General features: G+C 46.1%; 1 protein-coding gene across 4 annotated transcripts in view; it reads left to right on the forward strand.

The window, feature by feature from the left end:
- Aagab (alpha and gamma adaptin binding protein) overlaps positions 1-24,672 on the forward strand; it is a 38,253-nt gene that overhangs the window by 9,472 nt on the left and 4,109 nt on the right. The window contains exons 2-8 of one of the 4 annotated variants that reach the window (XM_029543549.1): positions 135-345; positions 4,078-4,268; positions 4,379-4,475; positions 4,943-5,032; positions 6,362-6,445; positions 22,014-22,096; positions 23,111-23,210. In XM_029543549.1, coding sequence (XP_029399409.1) covers positions 174-345; positions 4,078-4,268; positions 4,379-4,475; positions 4,943-5,032; positions 6,362-6,445; positions 22,014-22,096; positions 23,111-23,210 — 817 coding nt within the window. In that variant the 5' untranslated portion in view covers positions 135-173. The remainder of the gene's footprint in view (positions 1-134; positions 346-4,077; positions 4,269-4,378; positions 4,476-4,942; positions 5,033-6,361; positions 6,446-22,013; positions 22,097-23,110; positions 23,211-24,672) is intronic. The other 3 variants (XM_029543550.1, XM_021207463.2, XM_021207464.2) reach the window with 3 other exon arrangements.

Below are 24,672 nucleotides of genomic sequence, written 5' to 3' on the forward strand. Positions count from 1 at the left end.
GAGGAGCCCATGGCAGACTGTTGTAGCCTGAGTGGGAGACACTGATGCCTGCCGGGAAGGCAGTTTCATTTGTAGAATAAAAACTGAGCTAAGAATGTGGCTCAGTTGGTAAAGTCCTTCTCTTGCTTGACTAGGCCCTGGGTCCCACCCCTAGCACCTCACAAACCTGATGTATGCCACATCCTGTAATCCCGGCACCTAGGAGGTGGAGGCAGAAGGACCAGATGCTCAGGAAGCTCTACATTCTCAGAACAGTGTTGGTCTCTGGAAAGATTGTCCTGATTTGCCTTGGCAAGTGTCACGCCATGGAAAGTACGATTTGGCCACGAAATCTGTTGGTGTTAAGTAAGTGTTCTTATTATAGCACTACAGGACACATGGGTAATTCCAGGTACAGTAGCACTGTGTTATCATTGGAATGCAGTTGTTGTTGTTATTGTTTTGGGCTGAAAATGTCTAAAAGGCGGCCAGGTGTGTTTGTGTATATGTGTGTGTGTGTGGGGGGGGAATGGTTTGTGTGGTGTTTAGAGAATGCTTCCTACTGAGTGCCTAGAGGCTTGCTCACCTCTGACTGATTCTGAAGTGCACCTTGCCACCTCTTCTTTCCTCTGATAGCTTGCTGGATTGGCCTGCTGTCCTAGGTTAGGGCACAAAGCCCATGCAGAAGGTGACAGATGCTGGGTCACTCCACAGACCATCGTGCGTGCAACCTCTGTCACATAGCTTTAATCTTTCTTTTAAATACTTATGGGGCTGTAGGGGAAATAAGTTCCCCAAGTGAGAAAGTAAGTGGGAGTGAGGGGTAGCCGGAGACTCCCTGGCTGCTGAAGAACGGGTTCTCAAGTAGGGACTGCTCTTTGTACTTACACTTCTAACTGGGTGGGGGTGAGGGTGGGAGGTGGATTTGCTGCTGGACCTGGAATGACATGTTAACTTTTTACACTACAATGAACTATTTTAAGGTGTGAATTCAAGTGTGTAATAACAGACCTAGTAATCAATCACCTACTGTTTGTCTCTTAAAAAGTTAGGTATTACAGCTCCACCAGGCGGCTGCCAGCAGCGTGGATAAGAGCTGGAGGGCTGGAAGGCAGAGCTGCTCTGGGAATTTCTTTGTACACAGAAGAGCTGAGGGCGTCCATATTCAGTATAATGATGGGCAAAGAAGGGGGAGTGTTTCGGGCTGTGCAAGCATAAGCAGACTCTCATACCACAGCACTCCTCAAATGCCATGAGCAATTTGTGAATGGTTTCACTGTCCTGCTGGTTCAAGGGGTGGTGCCCTCGTTCTGCTGTTCCTGTTCAGTCCTGGGGAGACAGTGGATCTTTAAGTCCAAGTGTGTGCTGTGGCTTGTGGTTATACCCCAGGGTGGTGTGACTCTGTACAAGGGTGTTCTATGGCTTGTGGTTATACCCCAGGGTGGTGTGACTCCATGCAAGGGTGTGCTATGGCTTGTGGTTATACCCCAGGGTGGTGTGACTCCTTGCAAGGGTGTGCTGTGGCTTGTGGTTATACCTCAGGGTGGTGTGACTCCATGCAAGGGTGTGCTATGGCTTGTGGTTATACCCCAGGGTGGTGTGACTCTGAGCCCAGGTCACAGTGCCAGCATCTCAGGGAAGCAGGAAAAGATGCGCTAATCTGGCTTTAGCCTTAAACTCTGCTCCACATGTGGTCTCCCTTTTCTACACTGTATTGACAGTAGGAACTGGAATAAGGCAGTCTTCATCCTTCTCCTGCTTCTTACTTGGCACAGATATGATAGCAAAGTTCATACCCAGCCTAACTGGACAATCTTACTAGATAGTGCACGCCAAACCAGAAATGTGCTGCTGAGTAGATTGGGCTCTGCAGTCTGAGGCAGTTCAAAGAGTGAAACAAAACAGAACCCAGGCAGCTACTAAGTCACCAGAAAGTGAAATTCGTTTTGGTCTTTGGTTCTATTCCCATCTGAGTGTAACACAAAAAGAAATAAATATGCCACCCTATCCCCCGTTTGTTTTTGTTTATTTACTTATCTTAAAAAGCTTTATTAACATACAATCTGTGCAGCATACAGTTTGCCCAACTAAAGTGTACCATCCGGTGCTTCTTAGTGTGTGCAACCCCTTAGCAGATCCAGATGTTCACGGCTATAGTTAGCATGTACTTGCAATTTAATTGATTGTATTTTGTCATTGAAGACACTGCTTTGGAAAAACCATAACCCCAAATTGATTCCAGCTTTTAAGTACAGGACTCAGGAAATAGCGGCAAGCCATGGGGCTTAGTCCATTTGGTTTCTTCTTTGCCTCTTAAAAATACTGCTGTTAGTTTTTCTTCCTCTTTAAAAACCAGCCAGTTCATTATTTTAAATTAGTCAAGAATGAGGGCTCATTTCATGTTGGCTCCTCCTACCCTTCCCAAGCCTGTCTGGGTTTTGTGACATCACCTGGCCTGGGCTGCCTTCCTCCGAGTGCTACCGACAAGATGGGGTCTGTGTTGGCTGGGTGATTCAAGGCTACTGTTCTTGAAGCATTAACTCAGACTGTGAGGTGGACTTTGGTCAAGGAGTTGGTTTTATTGTTTGCTTGTTTTCTCTGTGAGAAATGGATGTGAAGACAAAGCCTTAGATTTTAATAGCTCCTCTGTCCTGCTGCACACCCACCTGGGCTGTCATGGTGTGAGGAACATTGTAGCTGGCTGCTAAGGAGTTAGCACTAAATAAAGGGTTGTAACTGAAAGTGGAAGTGAGGCAGAATTGCCAATCTGTTAAAGAGGTCAAAGGTCAGTTTCAGACATGGGCACAGATCTGTTCCTTTAAGAGGAATGACTGACTGGGCAAAAATTTAAGGCAGGGGCTGGAGAGATGGCTCAGTATGTAAAGTTCTTGCTGGACATACAAGGATTTCAAAGACTAGCACCCACTGCTGGGTGTGGCCACACATGAGGGAGGCATGGCTTTAGCCGTGGTTGCAGGTGCACTCATAACCTCAGGAGAGTCACAGGGGCCTCCGGGACACCAGCATAGCCCAAGGTTTGATGAGAGACCCTGTCTCAAGGGAATAAGGTGGAGAACGGTAGATGTCCTCCGCAGCCTCTGTGAGTATGCACAGTGTGCAAGCTGCACACCCTAGTGCACATAGAACACACTCATTCTTCACCTCTGAATGAGGTGAAGGGGATGGGGATGGTGTGGGGTAGGGGAGCTTGGCTGAGAACCTTTTCAGTCACTTCCCAGTTGTAAATGTTATGTGGTGCAGGGACCAGCATGTTCCTATGGCTCTGTGACCATAGTTCCGTGTGTTCGCCCATCGGTGATTCATGTTCTGCAGTGAAATTTTCCTACCTGTACAGCACATAAATTTTGGAAAGATTTAGTTATAATGGAAAACATTTAATTTGCTTTGATACATTTTTAAATTTGCCAGTGGTGTCTCTGTCAAATAAGGGTTTGAGTGGTTTTCAAAGACTGAACAAGAATGGATATAAATAGAATTGGGGCCATTTATCAGTATCTATTATTTTGTTTCATTAACTGAATTAATGTCTAAGCATTTAGCCCAAGGAATATATGCAGCTCTATTTTATTAATGACTTAGCCTTAATCCGCTCACCCTCTTAGCGTGCAGTAAGTGCAAAGTGGTTAGGAATTTCTGCAGTCATCTACTTCCCATGGAGGACTTACATAATAAAATTAATATACCCTCATTCTTTCTTTTCTCTTTGCTCTTTCCTGGGTATTTATCAAGGTAGCTTCCACTCCCCTCCCACCCCCACTACTGTCTAATCTAGAGCTAATGAATTTTGGTTCTGAAAAAGGATATAGCCCAGTGTTAACAGCACTTGACAAGTACTGGGAGGGCCTGCAGAGTTGCAAAACAGAAAAAAGAAGGGAAGCCAGTGACTTAAATAAGGTCACCATTGCCTTCGTAATCATTATTAGAGAAGAAGCTCTCCCAGTAATTGTGGGGCTCTTTAGATCCATTGTATTCAGGGAAGCAGCCGAGGCCCTGGGGCAATCTGCCTATCTCACTAAATAAACTGGCCAACGTATCATGTTCTGCACCTTCCATGAAGTCACTTTGTTGTCTATTTAGATATCCTTGGGACAGAAGATGCTGTTGTGGAAGCAACTTCCAGCGATGCTGTGAGGTTTTACCCCTGGACCATCGATAACAAGTACTATTCCGCAGAGGTCAACCTGTGCGTGGTGCCAAGCAAGTTCCTAGTCACTGCGGAGATTGCCGAGTCAGTCCAGGCGTTTGTAGTTTACTTTGACAGCACACAGGTGAGCTGTGTGATGCCTTCGGCCAGTCGTTCTCATAGCTTTCTGCTTCTCCTCTGTGTTCTCTGAGTTCCTCAGTGGGTCTCTGTTTTCTGTTCGTTTCCACCCCGTAGAAATCAGGTCTTGACAGTGTCTCCTCCTGGATTCCTCTGGCAGAAGCATGGCTAGCTGAGGTGATGATCCTAGTCTGTGATAGAGTGTGTGAAGATGGTAAGACCTTCCTGCAGACTTTTTAAAAAGATTTATTTATTTTATGTGTATAAGTACACCATTGCTCTCTTCAGATACAGCAGAAGAGGGCATCGGATCCCATTATGGATGGTTATGAGCCACCATGTGGTTGCTGGGAATTGAATTCAGGACCTCTGGAAGAACAGTCTGTGCTCTTAACCACTAAGCCATCTCTCCGGCCCAATCTTCCTGCAGATTTACCTTTCCCATGAAGATGGGTCCATCCATGTCCTCCACTCACCGTTACTCTCTGATACTCCTACAGTGGTCACGTTAGTTGTTTTCAGCATACTCTGAGGCTGTAGTCATTTTCGTTCTATAGCTTTATTTTAGATGCCTTTATAATGCTATTGACATTTGGGGGAACGTTGAGGTCTATGAGGGTGTTGCAGGTCAGTCATGTTTTACTTTAGCTTTACTTAACATTCTTTTGTGTGTTGTTTTAGGAATAAACCGACAACAGGCTCAAGAGTGGTGCATCAAACATGGCTTTGAGCTGGTGGAGCTCAACCCAGAGGAGCTGCCCGAGGAGGACGGTGAGTGCTGCTGTTTGGAGGGAGCAGAGCATTTGGTTGAGGTCTAAGATTGTGGTCTAACCTACCTAGGGTGATCACAGCAAGAGCCTACAAATACTAGTTTTCTCCGGCAGTTTGAAAAGCTTTAAGCAGAATCCATTGCTGTGCTGTGACCCTCCCAGCTCTGCCATAGTTTGTTCGATGGATTCCACAGCCCATTTTAGAACTTTCAAAAATGCACGCATGTGCTTAAAATAAATGAAAGTAAGAGATCACTGCTGAAAACCATTGTCACCTCCCTGTTTTTTTCTACTGCCAGCCAAGGATGGCGAGGCCTGTGTGTGTAGATTTTATGTTCCTCTTTAAATTCATGTGAGCTACAGCTGAATTTCTAGAAACCTCAGGGAACATGCCAGACCTCTTGACACCCAAGCCAAAAATAAACCCAGAGCCTCCCACGCCCCTCCCCCAGGGCCTCCCACTCCCCTCCCCCAGGGCAGCTGTGTCTTCTGTTCCGCAGCCATCTGGACCTTCAGTGTCTTTCCTTTCTTTTCTTGGTAAGATTTATTTTTTATTTTATGTGTTTGAATGTTAGGCTGTATATATGTCTGTGCACTGTGCATGTGCCTGGTGCCTAAGGAGTCTGGAAGAGGGCATCAGATCCCCTGGAACTGGAGTCACAGATGGTTGTGAGGTACCATATTGATAATGGAAATCATACTCCAGTCCTTTGAAGGAGCAACCAGTGCTCTTAATGGCTGAGCCATCTTTCCATCCCATCTTGTCTTTGCAGGGAGGGTCTATTAAAAAAAAAAAAAAAAAGAAAAAATTATTTAAAAAATTCTATGTATATATATATATATGTATGTATATGTATATGAATGCATATACTTATCTGTAGGTGCCTCCAAGGCCAGAAGAGGGCATCCATTATCTTGAACTGCAGTAAACCACCTAACATAGTTTTGGGAATTAAACCTCTGCAAAAGCAGCAAGCTCTCTTAACCACTGAGCCATCTCTCTAGCCCCCAGATTAGTGTTTTTAGTGCTATCCTGTGGTTGTTTAATAAGAACTTGCATTTTCTGGAGATTATGAGTAGATTCCATGGGTGAAGTAGCTTGATCACACTACTCCCTTCTGTCCTGACTGTTCTTGTTAGGAGCTCTGAACCCTGTGTTTGCTTTATTCTTTTATTGCTATACATAATACATGATGAAGCAACAGCTAAATAAGCAAGATAATTAAACCAAGTTACTTGAAAGCGTAGTTTCAGGTACATATAGACATATATATGAATGCGTAGAAATATCTAGGTGTGTATATAGATCTGTGTGTTTCTTTCCCCACAGATGACTTCCCTGAATCTACAGGTGTCAGGCGGATTGTACAAGCATTGAATGCCAATGTCTGGTCCAATGTCGTGATGAAGAGTGGTGAGTAACGAGACAGCGTTACCTTTACCCTGTGACATGTTTTAAATTATCTGGATATATGTGGAGCCATTAGTAGACTATGGAATTTTTGTTCTAATTCTCAAATCTTCAGTTGAAGGAAGAGCCAGATGTTGGGATGTTTAGTGTGTGTTGAGTAGGTAATTCAGTGAATATGTGAATGTAATAGTAGGCCTCATATTGTCTTTGGCTTTAGGAAGACCTACATTTTTTTTTTAAGAATTGTTGCATATTCAATTGGGTCCTTTCTTTAAGATTTATTTTTTTTATTTATATGAGTACATTGCAGCCATCTTCAGACACACACTAGAAGAGTGCATCATCCCATTACACATGGTTGTGAGCCACCATGTGTGAACTCAGGACCTCTGACAGAGCAATCAGTGCTCTTAACTGCTGAGCCATCTCTCCAGCCCCAGAATGTTAAGATATGAGCTTTATAGTTAAAGGGCTTGCTGGTCTAGCTGTCGGATCGTTTGCAGCCCTCTCTGTCTTTGCCCTTCCTGGGCTTTTGTGAGTGGGGTTTGTGTGTACTCTGAGATGCCAGGTAGGCACCCAAGGCGGTGTGATGAACACAGCCACATAGGCAGCTGCTGCACCAGTCCTGATGTAGAGAGAGCTTCCAGGAGAGCATGGGTTCTCGTACCATTCTTCATAGGATGGTCAAAATTGAAAAGGGAGAATGTGTAGCTAGAGGAGGCATGGCTCCAAGAGCAAGGGATTTATGTTTCACAGTCCCTAGGCGAGTCTCCCATAGCCCGGGAGCTCCCTTAGGTTTCAGAACACCAGGTGGAAGATGTGGGTTCTTGGCTGTAGCAAGCAAGTGGCGAGACCCTAGATAGAGGTGGGATCTCCGCAGGTTAGCATTAGGGTGGTATGTGGGAGGCAGAAGTGGAGGCCCAGGTCAGAGAGACCTGAGCTGCTGCAGCAGTCAGAGGGGGACTTTTGGGCCCTGCGAGATGTGATGGCGGTGACCGCGGTGGAAGGCTAGGTCTGACATGTAGGCTGTAGTTGACTGACACTGGCTCTCAGAGCCTGCATTAGCTTGCTCAGTGTTCAGGAATAAGCTAATGGTTTAGAACTGTAGGGATTTATTACCTCACTGTTACAGAGAAAGGTCAGAGTCCCACCCTTGAGGTACCAGGGTCACCGCCCTCCAGGTGCTAGAGAAGGACTGCCCAGCCTCGGTTCTGGCTTCTGCAGTTCATTGGCTGAGACACTGTTACTTTTAATCTTTCCATGGTTTCTCCCTGTACACATGTCTTTGTTCATATCTCCTGTCCTATAAGGACATTAAATTAGGGCCCATTCTATGGACACATGACCCGTATTCATTTCCCTGTTTCCAGATAATGGTACGTTTCACTGTATTAGAGGTTAGGACTTAGCCTCAAGGTTTGGGGACTGCACTTCAGTCAAGAATGTAGTGCCTGAACAAGTGTGCTGTGGTAGGTGAAGCACTGCAGAAGGGAATGAGGAAGCCTGTATTTTACAGTTGGCCTAGCCTGTCTTCCCTGAGGGAAAGGGCAACTGGGTGGCCAGCTTGGGAGGTGCTGAAGGCTTCATCCCAGGCGGTGTTAGGATGCTTGGTACCCTGAGCTCTCATCTAACCCTTGTGCTTGTAAAGCCCCTTCTTGTACAGTAAGGAAGTTTCCCTTCTTCTTTTCCCTTTCTCCTTTGTCTTCCCCACTTTCATGTCAGGGAGAGTACCTATCTGATGGATCCTTTCCATTCTTCCACAGTCATCCATTCCTTCATCACTTCTCCATTGAGCATTTGTCAGACTGTGTACAGTGTAAAACTAAGTTTAAGATATGGTCCATAAACTAGATCAATTTAGAAAAGTTCTGTTCAGTACTCCCTGTTATAAATTTCTTGAAATAGCTAGAAATTCAGTGAAACTTTTTGGCTTTAATCATTTTTTTTTTTTAAATTCTGACCCCAATTTCATACGTTAAAGTAACGATGGCTTATAATTCACATTTATAGCTGTGCAGCCTCCCAGTGAAGTTACGGTCTCCCATGTACTTGAGTTAACAAAATGGCACATTGGAAATGGTTAAAAGGAACGTGTCCATCTGAATGAATGAATGTGTGTGTATTCAGTACACACATACTCCATTTACTCTTTTTCTTGTCACTGGTCCCTAAATCAGTGTAAGAAGGGCCCTCTTAGCAGTTACACTGTGCTAGCTGTTGCATGTAACGTAGAGAGGATAAGGTCTCCGGGAGGGGTACCTAGCTTATGTCAGTGATAGAACATAGCAGGCACTGGTGTGGGTAGTCGAGAGATCCTGGGCATGTGGAAATTTGCACACTGAGCATACTTTGCTTCTGCACAGGTTGGTTTTCTGTCAGCTTGACACAAGCTAGGGGTGCCTAGGAAGAGGATATTTCCATGTCCTCCATTGGCCTGTGGGCATCTTGACTAAGGGTTGATGTGGGAGGACCCAGCCCACAGAGGGTGGAGCTGCCCCTGAGTAGGAGTCCTAGGTTGTCATATGTAAGCAGGCTGAGCAACAGTCAGTAAGCAGTGTTCCTCCATGGTCTCTGCTTCAGTTCCTCTCTCCAGGTTCCTGCCCTGGCTTCTCTAACTCTAAGCTAAAAGAAACCCTTTTCTCTCCATTGTTGACTTGGTCCTGACGTTTATCACAGCAATGCAGAGCAAACTAGGGCTACATCTTCGTGCAGAAGTATTTCTGCATCCTGTGTGTTCAGTCAGTGGAGCGGTGTTCTTTAAGTATGAGGCAGAGGCACATGCGGGCTTGCGTGGCTCTTTACCGTCATCTCGCTTTCTCTGCAGTCCTGGGATGATGCTATGCTTCCAGCTAAAACCCAAGAGTTTGGCATTAGTTTACTTTCGTGTTAAGAGGACCGAGGTCTGTGTTAGGAACAAAATAACCACCTCCTCCTAGGAGAAGCAAGTGGTAGAGCCAGGGAAGTGCAGGTCTTAAGAAGGAGGACATCTTGTAGAGCCTCAAGTCTGTCCCTACAGAGACAGAGCTCTGTGTGACTATGTGCTGGGTCCTTCCAGGGCAGCCTGCTTCCTCTGTGCCCTGAAAACCTGCAGCCTTTCTGGTGTGCACGCCAGCAAGCTACATCTTCCTCAGCAGCTGCCGCCGCCTCCCTTTCTCTTCTGTTTTCTTTCTGTTGTGTGTATGTGCAGGCTTGTAGATGCATATATGGAGGTGGGATATAGATATATGAAGAGGTCAAGGGTCGACCTTGGCTGTTGCTCCTCAGAATCGTCACCTTGTATCTTGAGACAGTTTCTCACTGGACCCCGGGGACTTGCTGACTAGGCTCTGCTGATGAGCACATGCCTTCACACTTGGCTTTTTACTTGGGTGTGGGGGGGACACTCGGGGCCTTCTATTTGCACTGCAGCCACTCTTAATAGCTAAGGCTTTCTAAAAACCTAAAGTTAGGCATAAGAGAAGGGTCCATCCATGGTCCATTATGGGTGGGAGAGGCGTTCATGAAGCCCCACCTACCTTAGGAGCTATTGGCAGTTACTGGTTGCTGGGAAGCGGGAGTCATTTTCTTCTGTGACATAGCTGCTATTAAAGTTGCCCAGTAAGTAACCTTCCACCCATGCTTATGCATGCAGCCCTAGTTAAACTGTGAGTCACAAAAGCAGCCACAGGATAACAACAAAACCCCAAATCAGCCATGAAAATGGGGCAGAGACTGTCGGGAAGAAGGTTGGTTCAGTGAGAGGGAAGGGGTGAGAAAGGGTAAGGGGGAGGGGGTGAAAGTGACTGATTGCATCACAGATACCTTACATGCACATAGGGAAGCAACAGTAGTGAACAAGTTAGGCTTAAAGCTACCATACACCCAGGTTACAGCACTGTTAGGTGTGTTCAATAGAGAAAGCATGTCCATGCAAGGCATCCTTATAAATGCTCAAGCAGTGTTGTTCACGATAGCCCATAGATGAGAGCAACTCCAGAACCAGTGGGCAGTTCATTCAGAAGACTGTGTGTGACTCAGCGCTAAACAAGTACGAGAAAGCTCTGCCAGGACAAACCCATCATGCCACCACTGTGCCCAGAGCTTTTGTGTCATTGTGCTTTGTGGAGATATCTAACAATTCAATCCATAGAGGCAGAGTATGGATTAGTGGTCCCCAGGGCTGATGGAGAGGTTGCTTAGGAGATGGAATTTCCTTATCAGAACATGAAAACCATGTTTTTGACTTAGTGATGATCATTGCAGAGTTTTGTGACTATACTAAAAGCACTGAATTCTATACGCAAAGGAGGTGGCTTTGATATGTGACTGGCATATCTCATATCCATGAGTTATGTTCATTGTCCTATTTAATTTCACAGCATCCAATATGTGTTAGGTGCAGAGGTTAAATGACTTTGCCTGAGGCACAGAGGTCAAGAAGTGTCACACTTATTACCAGGCTGGCGACATGCAATCCCCTGGGAACTTAGTAAGTAGCAGTCCTCCAGTCGCGCCCCTCCGACCCCCCTCAGACATTCTGACTGGTTTGTGGTGACGCTCAGTTTCCCAGAAGCCTGTATGCTTTGAACTCGGTGCATTTAACTGGTTATGTTTATAAATTACTAAGCTGTAAGGAAGTTTCCTCCATGCTTCTTGTCCTCCTGAGAATCAGGTGACAGTGTATGTGGCATGGGGTGCATGTGTGTGCAGTGCCTGTGGAGTCCTGAAGAGCGCGTTGGATGCCCTGGGATTTGGAGTTATGGGCAGTTGTGAATTGCCTGACACAGGTTCTGGGAACCAAACTCCTCAGGGTCTTCTGAAAGAGAAGCACATGCTTTTAAACACCGCGCTGTCTCTCTAGCCCTGGGCTATATTTTTGATCTGCATGATGAAGTTGGTCTTCATCAGCCACTTCCAGTCCTGGCTGCCCATTGGGAACTTTTGAAGCCAGTGCTGTCTGGACCAATCTACTAGTGGGTGGCAGCTGCAGTATCAGGAGCCGCAGGGACTCAGTTATAGGCATGATGAGAACTGCTAGCACAGAGTGGTCATCTAGTTTTGACTTGTGTGAGTGTGCTCAGTCGGGGAGAGGGAATTGGGCATTCTGAAAGCTGCATTGGCCTCTGATTCTTTAGTCACCAAGAACCTGCATTTTCACATTCCTGAATCCTGACTTCCAAAAGCCACAGGAAGAAAGACAAGACAGGGCCAGTACTAGTTCACCTTAGGAGAGGTGAAGGCAGGGCGTATGCCCCTTCCTCCTCCATACCTGTGACTTGTGTTGTTAGTACAACACAAAGGTCACCTGTGCTCCTTGGCATCTGCCATCATAGAAGAGTGTTGTCAGACCCCGTGCACTTGGCCGTTTGAGTTGTCCACTGCTGGCCTCCAGTCTCCTTGGTGTAGAATTTAGGTTCTAGTCTGAAGTTCATTCAGGAGCTACCTGCTGAGCACACACTGTGTTTAGGGCCCCGTGCTTGGTTTACACTGCTGAATAGTCAGTGTCTGCACCTATGGGCTCCCTGTGGGAAGAGTATTCAATAGGCAACAGGACACTAGTGAGTTATGCAGGGTGCTACAAGGTGAGAGGTGGTAGGAAAATAAACCAGAGAGGGCAGTATGGCTTGGGGTAGATTGCAGTATAAATGGGGTGGTCAAGTTAGATCCCATGGCAGGTAGAGATTCAGCCCTGGGAGAAGAGCACCCTGACAGGGCATGACATTGATAGCTTTGTCATCCACTCAGGTAAAACTAAGTGCTTCTCCAAGCTTTTGAATAGAAGAGATGGCATGATGTGGCTGAGGGAGGACTGACTGCCGTGTGATGGAGAAGGCCGGGGAAGAACAGAAGAAACCAGACTTCCAGGCGAGAGAAAGGCGTACCTCAACTGAGTGCTTCTTAGTGGAGGCCTCAGAGGGCCAGAAGAACCTTTATCAGGCACTACACTTACCTGAGGGGATGCTGAGTGGGTCGGGTGTGCCTCTCTCTGCTGCCCTGGGCAGAAAACTGAAGAGCTTCTGGACTTGCCTGTTAAATAGTGCAGGAATATCACCATGGCATCTGTGCCAGATGGTCACCCACCCTTTTGTGGCTGAGTGCTTTAAGTAACAGCTCAGAGCTGTGTGCAATTAATCACATAAATCAAAAGGTCTCGGCAGGTAGAGCTGGTCTTCTGGAAAAAGCTGTTTATTTTACTTTGTGCTATAATTCTGAAAACAGTGCGAAAACATTTTTTCTCTGTCCGTGATGTGCACTCCCACGTGTCTACCCCAGTACCAGCTTTCCTAGTGTACCTGTGAAGTGAAGAAAAGTCTCGTGGAAGTTGTGTGCTGGGTGTGATGGCCCGTGCCTGTAAGCCCAACACTCGAGACTGAAGCAGGAAGTCCCTGAGTTTGAGATCAACCTGACTATATAATGAGATCCTGCCTCAGAGAAGTGGATAAGATTTGGTTCAAGGTGACTGAATGATCAGTGAAATGGGAAGAATGGTGGCTCTCTAATGTAAAGAGAAGAGGTTGCATGGCCATACCCACACATGTACACACACACACACACACACACACACACGTGCATGTGCACATGTATGTGTAAGCATGTCGTTTGTTAAAAACTCATATAAAGTTAAGCACAGGGTTAAGAGAAAGATACACCCAAGAGCATGGCATGTGGGTTTGTTAAAGAAAAATTATAATGACCTTGTAGGGTTATTGTTGGGCTCTTTTGCTGCATATGGATATGTAGTCACAATTGCAGGAAGGGAGGGGGCTTATGTACACTTGTGTGTTTGTAGAGGTCCAGGGTTGACATCAGTCACTCTCCACTTTGTATTTTGAGGCAAGGTCTCTCACTGAACATTTTGGCTGCTTTGGTTAGCCAGCGCTCTCAGGGCACCCCTGTCTCTGCCTCCCACATGCTGAGCTTACAGATGGGTCACCATACCTACCTAGCATTGAACTCTGGTCCTTGCACTTTTGTGGCAAGGACTTTACCCTGCTGAGCCATCTTCTCAGTTCCTGTCCTTTTGTTTTATAGAATGTAAGGGGCATTGCTTTCTTTGACACAATTGTGTGTATGTATTAGCCTGAGCAAAACATTAGTGTCTCCATGTATGCATTTGCTATGGCTTCTTTCTTTTACAGGAAAAAGAGGTGACTTGTCCATACACAAAGTAAGTTAGCTAAGGTGGTACAGGACCGCAGCTCTCCTGAGCAGGGGTGTTGCTTCCATCGTACCGTGGATGCTTAGCTCAGCAGTTTTGAGTGCATGAGAGAGCTGACCACAGAGAGGGAGGGAGTGGCCCTGGCTGCAGGGATCCACTGGTATCTCAGCCTAGGTGCTCTGTTGTGAGCAAGCCTTTAATGAAACTGACTGGAGGTCATGATTATATCTGAGGTTTGAGGTTTCTCTTGCTTATTATTTTTAAATTCTTTTATATTACCGGAATAGCGTGGTGTTCTAACCCATTGTCCCTGAACTTAATCCAAAGAAGGTCCAGCTAAGCTTCCTGCTAGCTAATGCGACAAGCAGTGAGGAGTTATTGTGGGTGGGAGCAGTGTGTTTTCTTTATTCTACTTGAAGTCAGGGTGGATTAGCATCCTCTTCAGTTTTAGTTATGACTGGTTATACATGGTAGGTACTCATACCAGTTTTAAAAGCAAACATTAATTTATATAGTTGCAGACAAATCATTGCTTTGTCCCTCTTTGCTTAGTAGGGGAATATGTCCTGAGAAAGAAATCATCAGATGAAGCTATCATTGTATAAACATTGTGAGATGTGCTCACACAGACCCAGAGGGTATAGGTCAGTCACCCGATGCAGCCTTCCTGTGTAGTCACAGAACACAGGAGGCAGGAGTAGGAGGCTGCTGTGAGTAGTTCTGGAGTACATTTTCCTTTGTAAGTAAAAGTAACTATAAAAACCACAGTATAAGTGTGTAAACCAGCATAATTTATTATCACTTTCAAGTAGTGTGTGCAGTGCACATTTGTGGGTGGTCCCATGATGGGTGTGCGGTGGGCCTGTTTATGCTGGAGATCACCATGGCTTTGCTGTAACACATTAAGACAGGCAACAGGCTTCTTCAACTCTGTTGGGCTGTTAGGCACTGCTCTGTCGCTGTGACATGATACCATGACCAAGCAACTCTTATAAAAGAAAGAATTTAATTGAGGCTGGCTTGCAATCTCAGAGGTTTGGTCCATTACCCATTGTGGCAGGAAATATGGCAGCATGCAGGCCAACACTGAGCAGCAGCTGAGAACTACACCGTAGGCAGAAAGAAAGACACTGGGCCTGGTTTGGGCTTTTCAAGCCTCAAAGCCCAGGCCCAGTGGCACACTTCATCCAAATCCTTTTTGTCTTTTCAGATAGTGCCACTCACTGGTGCCTAAGCAGTCAAATGTGAGCCCATGGGAGCCATTCCTGTTAAAACCACCATGAGCTTCTTAGGTTCTTTTAGACCACTGCTGCATACTGTATTGCAAGCTATGGTTGACCCAAATGTTATGCAGTATATGACTATGCTAGAAGGATATGCAGATCTTCCTGACAAAGACTTATGTGCTGACTTACAATGGAGTTTCTGCTATTGGCTCTGTCAGTGTCTTGTTTCATCGGATGAAACATTCTCAGTGAATGCATTACTGCTCCAAAAGGGATGAGCGTTGATGCTTGGGAGACAAATGAATTCCTACTTTTGTATGTTTAAGGCCCAGCTCCACATAGCACCTGACCAGGGGCAGCATTATCTGTGGCACTGACTGGGGCAGCATTATCTGTGGCATTGACCGGGGCAGCATTATCTGTGGCACTGACCAGGGGCAGCATTATCTGTGGCATTGAACTGCACCCAGGAGAAAACAGTGCCTAGAATATCCCTGGTGCCTGGAGCTACCAGGAAAATGGCGAAAGCACTGAGCTCGAGGTCTGTTGTGCTTTCTAAGCTCCGCCCAATAGGAAGTCCCCAGACACCCTTGTGTGGGGAAGGTCAGACTTCCAGGGACCCATAGTTTCCATTCTGCATTAAAGATCTCACCACAAATGGTGGAGGAAATGAGGTGGGTGGGACCCTACTCACGTTGAGGGAACCTTTGGGGCTGTCTAGCCTCTTCAGTTCGCTTACCCTTCCTTTGCTGTTATGCCTTAACTTTCCTCAATCTGAGCTCAGGCTGCAGCTCAAGGAAAGTATGTAGATGGAATCTCAGCTCCTTGCTCTGTTCTGTTCCCCAAGCTCCCACCAGAGTCTGGTCTGTGGCTTGAAAAACCAACCAATAGGGTCTGACATTTATAGTTTGGTAAGATCCCTTATTTATCACTGTCATGAAAGTAGAAATGTGACATATTTTAAGTCCCCATCCACTAACCCTTTGAGGTTCCCAATAGTGTCTCTTATTTGGTCCATCAGAATGCCATATTATAAAGTGCTTTGCTTGAGGCAGGGCCTCGAACTTGGGTAGTACCTTTAAGAGCTGGGTAGTGTCTGGGACACTGTGTTTTAGTTCAACCTTTTTGAGACCTACACATCATGGAAGAAGGTAGTATACAAACACCTTTGCTAGGTGTCAGTTTTATGTTACATAGCGTTCCTGTCCCTGGTTTCATAAACTGGACACTAGCAAGTTCTGTGGAGGGTTTTTTCTGCACTGGTGGCTTCTGGGTATTACATCAGATAGCACTATGGTAAATGAAGAGGGAGTGGGGAACCAAGGAAGGGGCTGGTAGACTCACAAAGGCTAAAGGGTTGCTACTCCACCTCCAGTGAGCAGAGCCCTGGGCTTCCATAGTGGGTAGAAGCAACTCTTTCACACAGCAGTCTTCCATTTTCCTATCACAAATGAGATGAATTGAGTATCTGTTAAAGGATCACCTAAATGATTATCTATCGCCCCGCATGTCCTGAGTAAATGATTGTGTGCTGGAAGTTCCAGATCCCAGATCAAGCTGGCCTTTGTAATTGATGGAAAGAACAGAAAAAAGAAATGAGTGCCCACTTACAAGGTCTGTTTTCACGGCTGCCTAAGATGCTCACCTGAGAAAGTAGATCTCTTATGCCTTTCACTTTTAAAACATTATATCATCATCATCATCACCGCCACCGCCACCACCATCATCACCATCATTATCATCATCTGCTTAGCTCAAGCTAGCCGTGAACTTGATGCCCTTGCCTTGGTAACCCAAGTGCTGGGATTTCAGGCATGTGTCCCCACATCCAGCTCTGTTTACATTTTTAAGAAGTGAAAAATTATTAAATAAAAATTTGAATCTAATGTCACAGGAAAATAAATCATCAAACTAGTGAGAGGACAAATGGTCAGTGAAGAGGGTTCTAGACAGTCTGCCTATACGTGTGTGACTGTGGGAGCTCAACTTTATGTCCCTGGACCCCAGTGTCCAGTTTCAGGGGCTGCATCCACCGAAATGGATGACATTTAATCCCATAAAGCTGTGCTAGAGTCCAGCTTTTAAACTTTACATTCAGGAACCCCAAGGTATGACCTGAGCACTCAGACTGTCCCCTCCCTGTGATGACATTGGCTGTTCCATGTGAATTAAGGCTTAATGAGTGGAAGGAGTGTTAGCAGAGAGGATTGTTGGAAATTAGTGAGGGCAGGAAGAAATGACGTGTCTTTCAGGTACGGCCTCCAGGAGTGTCACACACAAAGCACTGGTAGGTGTTCTCCTCCAGGCACCCTGGAGGCCATGTTGCTGACCACCCTGCTCTCCCACCGTCGTCATTTCCAGAGCTGGTTACATACTGCATTGGGAGCCATCTCCTTGGAGTCTTCACTGCCTCTGTCCCCCACAGTGGGGTCTCAGTGGCTGGTCTTGGTGGCCAGCACCCTTTTGAAGATTTTTCTGGCATGCACTCCAGGTTGAGGAGGTAGGACCCACAGTAGGGCCTTCCTTGCAACTTGTGCAGAGCTCTCCTTCATGATTGTGCTCATTCCCAAATTGAGTTGAGTCTTCAGGCTGTGTTTGTGCAAAAGGAGAAGGGTGCTCACCCAGCTTGCACTAGTGCCCTTGCCACTGTCCTTTCCTTGTGCTTCATTCTCTGCAGCGAACGTAGAGAGTGGCTCTTGACTTGAGAGCAGCTCCGCATCCCACCCCCACCCCCGTGCCCTGGCAGGCAGAGAGCAGAGGTGCTGACTACCACAGCCCGAATGGAGGGCTGTGTGCAAGCAAGCCTAAGTAAGCGTTGCTTTAATGATGCACTCAAGACTTCAGCAGCGGTTCAGAGAGAGAATAAATAGGGTTTTTATGATTTTATGGTTTGTTTGGTTTGGGTTTTTGTTTTTTTTAATATGCAGGGTTTTTTCACTTATGTGTATGTCTGCACCATGTGGGTCCGGTGCTCACAGAGGCTAGAAGACAGCATCAGATCCCCTGGGACAAGACTTACAAATAGTTGCGAGCTGTCACTGGATGCTGGGAATGGAACCCTGGTTCTCTATAAGAACAGCCAGTGCTCTAACTGAACCTTCTCTCTAGTCTCCTGTGGTGGTGGTGGTGGGGGTTGGTTTTTTGGTTTTTGTTTTTAGTAGTTTTTTTCTAAACTCACCAGGAGGAAATAGAATATGCTATAAAAACGTAGACTCTTTTTTCCTGGTCCTGGTGTCAGTATTTGTGACCTTTCTTAAAGGTTGTATGACCCAGATAGCTTGGCATGGCCTGAGATTTTATCACTAAACGGTGGATACGATGCCTCCATGAGCTTAGTTAGAATGAGTAGCCTTGGTTATCACAACATGTGAGTGGAGAAGACTAGGTTTGCTGAAAGGAAGGCTTTCCTACAGAGTGGGGAAGGACATAAGGACACCGTAGCATACAGAGGGGGCTTGAGCTTCCTCGGGTGATGTCTCGTAGTTGCTGCTTTTCAGAAGTAAAACTGAAAAGTGAGCGCAGAGTGTTTAGCAGGCCACATAGGTTCCGGCCTGTGGCCAAACATGATAAATCTGTGCAAGTAACAAACACTGCTGGGTTGGGGTTTTTTAATGTCTTGTTTTTTTTTTTTTTTGATTTTTTTTTTTTTTTTTTTATGGCATCATCATCTCCCATCTGTAATTCACTGGACCACTGGAATGGAGCCAGATGCTTTGGGGATAAATTTAGTAGAGTGGTCCCGCTTTATCTGTGGTGTGGTTACTGCAGTCAACAAACTACCCCACAAGTTTTAGAAATAAATAACTCCCATTTTCAACTTGAGTGCTTTTCTTAGTGACAAGGAGGCATATTGTGCCATCCTGCCAGAGGTGGTGGGTTGACTTGTGTGAGAAGCCCACCCCACACATTGCCACCTACCCAGCAGGCATCCAGTGGCCATCTTGACTGTCATTTGACTGCTGAGGTATTTCAGTGCCTGTGTTTACATGATCCCTACTTTGATAATAGTGGCTTTAGAAGCAGTGCTAATGATGCTGGTTGTCTAGGCAACTGGGATGAACTGAAGAGAAGCCATCCAAAAATCCCTAGAGTATCTTCTCCCACTGTCATGTGAGGAGTAAGCTCGGTACGTGGACATGTCTGCAGAGATAGCAGCTGTCCCACAGAGCTTTTTTAAAGGTGGATTTAATTTTTTTTTTCTTCCTTTATTTTTTTTCTGTGTATACTTGGACCTTAGTGTGTGTGTGGTACTGTGGGCCTGCAGTGCCCACAGCAGCCAGAAGAGGGTACCAGATTCCCTGAAGCTGGAGTTACAGAAGGTTGTAAGCCACCATGCAATTGCTGGAAACCAACCATAAGGACAGCCAGTACTGTCAACTGAGCCATATCTCCAATCATTAGAAAACTTCTATTACTGTATTCTGCTTTAAACACTTGTTTTATTGTGGTTATTGTCTTAGCTGTGTCTAACTTATAAATTAAACCTTATCATAAACATGTAATATGGGCTGAAAGCCCTTGACCCAAATGCTTAGGACTGAGTTTCTCAGGTTTTTAGACTTTCTGCATTTTGGAATACTCATACACATGTATTCAGGACATATGTCCTGTTTGTTTGAGTCTTCTGTACACTCATGTATGCAACCTGGGGGTAATTTGGAACAGTGGACTGATTGTGCCTTTGTTTTGGTGGCATAGAATTCCCCACTGAGGCGTCAGGGCGGTGCCAGAAAGTTGAGGGTTTTGGAGCATTTCGGATTCTGAGTTAGGTCTGCTTAATGGGTGTAGGGAGCAACATTAAGAAGATTAGTTTGTATGTAACCACAGTAGTATGCCTGGTGTGCCGGGACCTTTCCTGGTAAGCAGTGACTGTGCTCTTTATGCTTCCTGACTAATTTCTTTTCCATAAAGACTTGCCCCTCCTGCATCCCCAAAGTTGTAGAATTAGCTGAATAAGAACCTTGGTTTGTTCCTTCCTAGTCTAGTATATGGTTTCAGCAGCTGAGGGAAAAGGACCTTCTCAAAAGGAGTAGCATCCCCATGCCAGAACCTGGGAGACTGGGGGCTGAGGGGGAGAGAGATTTACATAATCCTTTTCCATGAGAGTGGCATGCAGTTGGTGCCCGTGGGCAGAGCTGTGACGAACACTGAACCAGAAGACTCAGTGTATAAAATACCAGCCAAGCCTTTTGAGCGACACTCCGTGCAGGCCGTCTGCTTTGAATAAACAAAAGTGGATTCTTTTCTCAATTGTATAAATGTATGCGCCTCTGACTTCCTTAAAATATAAGCAGAGGGACATAATGAACCCTCTGATGAGCGGACTGAATCCTCCATTGTTTATCGGAGAACACTGAGCACAGCTCCCTCCAGCTTATTCTAAACTCATGGCTCATCGTGAACTTTTTAGGGTTTTGAAATTTAAGGATTTTAAATAAATATAAATATATATATTTATATAAAATCTATTAAGAAAAAAGAAAAAAGTACTTGAACACAGCAAATTCCAAGATGTATGAGGAGAGGAGGCTGAGAGTCTCTTCTCAGCCATGGGCTTCTGGGTCAGGGACTTCATGCTCAGTGACCATTGGTCCACAGACCAGCAGGCTGAGGCCCTGTGGGGTTGGTTTGTCTGAGGTCATGCAGGTGGGTGGGGCCGTGAGAGAAAGCTAGGGTTGATCCTAAGCTCTGTCTCTTCCTGCTACTCTTTTTCTAACAATTTTACCTATTAGCATTAGAGCATTAATCATTATTCTACTGGTTTTAATATTGTAGCTAAACATACATAGCATAAAATAATAATTTTTTAAAATGGTAGGTCATAGAAAAAAATAAAGGTACCCAAAGGTTTATAGTGTGTTGTAGGGTTGCATGCCTCTCTCTGCCTGGCTCCTTCCTGTAAGAAGGGAGGCATTGGGCTAAGATGCACTGAGTTCATACGCCCTACCAGCCTGCCAAGTTCAGGGAATGCTAACCTATGGAACTGGGATTTGCAGTACTTGTGAGTTACAGTTGAAATGACCCAGACTCCAAGTTGTTTCCAGTAATAGAAGAGAGGCACTTGAGTTGGCTGTGCAGTCTCCCTTTCATCCAGTCAACCAGCGTGTACACACACTCATGACAAGTGAAGTCCCTGAGTTCTGGACATATACAGCTCAAAGAGCGAGAGCTACCTGCCGTTGGGGTGAACCTGTCCTCAGGCTCTGACACCTTTAGAGGTGGTGCCCTGCCCCAGGGCTGCAGGCTGCAGAACCTTAGGCCCCTGTCTGATCCCAACGCCAGCTGACTGGAACCCTTGCTGGAAGCTGAGATGAGTGGGCCTCTGCCTAGCTCGGTGACACGGTGAGCCTTACGGGCCTTGAGTCTTGGGCTGGCTTTTAGTCCATGTTCTTGGTGATTCTTTGATTGGTTTCACTCTGCCCCAGACCTGTCCTCACTGTGACACAAACAGCATGGGAACCTTGAGTGAGGGTGGCTCCTCTGTAGCAAAATGACAGCTATATTCTAAAGTGTCACGTTCCTGTCTACAGTAGTAATGCTTCCAGGCTGATATATAGAATGTTCTGAACTTTTAATCAGCATCTGCTATTAAAATACTGATGTCATAACTTGCAAATGAAGCCATCTGTGTGTAATAGCCTGCTAGTTTTTCACCTTGACCAAAAATATTCTGTTATTTAGATTATTCAGAATTGAGAGACCATGCATTCATTCAGCTTTGTATCACTGTTCCAATGCCGGAGATGGTCAGTCTACACGGCTCAGTTTACTTTGGCTTGGGGTCACAGTCTGTTGATTAGCCTTGTGACTTTGGACCTGTCACTCAGCAGTGTATCATGGAGTGTGTATCTGATGGAGATGACTGTTCCACACATAGTGGCCAGGAAGCAAAACAGAGAGAAGAGGCCAACACCCCTTCAAGGGCCTGCGCCCAGTGAATGACCTTACTTCCTCTGTGTTGTATCACCTCCCAGCAGCACCTCGAACACACAGGCCCTGGAGATACTTCACATTTGAACTCTTTATTATTATTGTTGTTGTTGTTATTGTGTATATATATATATAAAGCGGAAAAGCAGCCACTAAGCTCTCTCTCCAGCCTCAGATCTAAACTCGTTTACAAGCACGGGTAGGGGTAGAAGTGAAGACAAAGCCTTTGCTTCTCATGGTAGCCACATCAACACCATTCATGATGTTTTCTTTTCAGACAGGAGCCAGGGCTTCAGCCTTCTCAACTCACTGGCTGGGGCAAACCGCAGAGTTGCATCAGCAGAAAGCTGTCACTCTGAGGTAAAGAATTTTCACATCTTTTCTCCTCTTTGACTTTAATACCCATGTTGTTACAGATCTTTACACATTCATCATTTCTCTCATTTCCATTTAAGAGGCAGCAGAGATCTCAGCTCTGAAGGGAGGATTTGAAGTGCCCCATTGTGCCTGAACCCTGCTGAGGGAATGCTAGCCCATCCCCTCAGCAGGTTTGCACTCAGGGATATCCTGCAGGGCTTTTTAAAATTTGTTTTGTTTTTGTTTGCTAGAGCACTTTTTAAATATCTTGCATAGAAAATAAAAATGATTTTTTTTTCAATACTGTTTATCAAGGTCCCAAGTTGGCTCTGAGTGAGCTGACAGTCCGTTTTCACCCTCTGTCCTCAGCAGCTCCATTCCGGGGTCACTTGGTCAGCCTACCAGACCCAGGTGCCATGGTGCCCCGCCACCATCATCCTCCCAGACACTGAACTGTTTGTGTTATATCAGTGTTAGTTGTCTGTTCATATGTTCATGCTTGCTTGTGTCTATGCAGGTGCGTATGGAAGCCACAGGGCACCCTCAGGGGTCATACTAAGGAACACCAGCCATTTTCCTTTAAGACAGGAATTTTTCCTTAGCCCAGAGCTCACCAATTAGGCTAGTCAGCCCTGTGAGACCTCCTGTCTCTGCCTCCCCATTGGTTCCATTTGGCCTTTGTATATGTGTCCTGGGAACCCAGTTCCAGTCTGCACACCTGCAGGATGTGTCCTTCCCTGACTGAGCTGTCTCCAAAGCCCATAGCATGGATCTTTAGTGGTACAAACAGAACATGTGCTAGCACTCTGTAGCAAAATCCTAATATTCATAGTTTTTCCTTGGAAAAAACTGCATCTGAGGCAGTGGCTTTGCAGCTGTTTGTATTTGAATGTGACTTTGTTCCTGTTTGCCCCTCCTTCAGTGTCTGTCAGTGCTTCTCCACAGCTAGCTGGGGGTGGGAAGAACTTTCACTGAAATAGCTTCCTGTTAAGTTGTTGCTTCCCTGTATTTTCCCAGCAGCAGGAGCCATCGCCAACAGCTGAGAGGACAGAGTCCCTCCCTGGCCATCACAGTGGTGCGTGTAGCTCAGCAGGTGCACAAGTTGACAGCATTGTCGGTAAGTTCCTCCATGAGCTCCCAGAGATAGCAGCAGAACTCAGAACACAGAAACAGAAGGGATGCACAGTCTTCTCTCCTTCCCTTGTTCCTGCAGTCTGGGTCTGTGGTCACTGACCCATTCCCGTCCGTGCGCTTGCATAGCTCATCCAGCTTGTGTCCCATTCTGACATTCAAATGGCTGGCTGTGAGGGCCACCTGCGACCTCTGTGCCACTAACTCCAGTATTTCCCATTCTCATCTTGACTGAGCGACCTTCAGGCCTGTGGACAGTGCTTCACCGAAGCCCTGGCACCCTTCACTCACCAGCACAGCGGCTCCTGATTTGCCTTCTGCATGTTCTTGCAAGGCTGCTCTCTTCCTTTTCCCAAAATTTAAACACTGCTGTCTTCAGTGCTCCATCTAAACTTGTTTAAAAAAACTTGTTATTGATTCTTTGTGATTTTTCATATCATGCACCCAATCCCACTCATCTCCCCATCCCTCCATATCTGCCCTCCACCTTGCAACCTCCCCTACCCCAAAGAAAACAACAAAAATCTCTCTGTGAAACTGTGGTGTGTCATGGGATGGGGTGTCCTACATGACAACACACTGTACCTTTTTGTCCAAACAACTTTTCTTGCAAACTGGGACTCTTCTCAGGTCCTGTGTATGTTGCCCTGTGCCATGGAGATCCTGCAGCTTTGGTTCTGGAGGATCCGCCCCTTCACATGCTCCAGCAGTTCATAGTTGGCATCGATGTTGGGGTGGACCAGCTCAAAGCCCTGGATCTGTGTCTGGTTGGTAGCTGAGTTGGTCAGCCTGACAGCTCTTTGACGNCCACACCATCAGAGCTAACTCTCCATCACTGCCCAGGCAAGCTCTCCCAATCTCACACCCTTGGGACCAGCTGAACTGCAGCCCACATCAACCAGGGCCAGGTCTGCTGTGCTGCCCAGGCGAGGTGCAGGACCCATACCCCCAAGTACTTCAGCCACAAGGAGTGGGGCCAGCACTCCTGCTCTCAGGCCCTCTGGGCCAGCCCTCCCAGGATGTCCAGCAAGGGGTAGGGTGAGCTCTCCTTAACTCTTCCCTTTATCATATTTTTAAAACACAAAGTGACCCTGACTTTATCTTTAGCTTGGTTACTATCTCTCTGCTCAGATTAATCAGAAATATGACCTTTGTCCTGTACATCAATAGTCTACCTGATGTGCACTGAACTAAGACACATTTATGAACCCAAGTGCACTTAAGTAAATTGTATAGCAGTGTGGTAAATGAAAGGTATTGAAAATCACTATCCTTGTCTTCAAGGACTTTGTGGCCAAATGTCTAGCTAGAACTTGTAATAGTCAAGGCTGTAGGCATTAGAATGCCATGGAATTGGATTAGTGAAGACTGTACCTCAACTAGTAATAGAGCCGTGAGTACAAGATTCCCAGGGTCTTTGGAGCAGGAGTAAGCAATCTGCCCTCCCA

This window comes from Mus pahari, chromosome 10 (assembly GCF_900095145.1).
Source record: "Mus pahari chromosome 10, PAHARI_EIJ_v1.1, whole genome shotgun sequence".
Taxonomy (NCBI): Eukaryota; Metazoa; Chordata; class Mammalia; order Rodentia; family Muridae; genus Mus; species Mus pahari.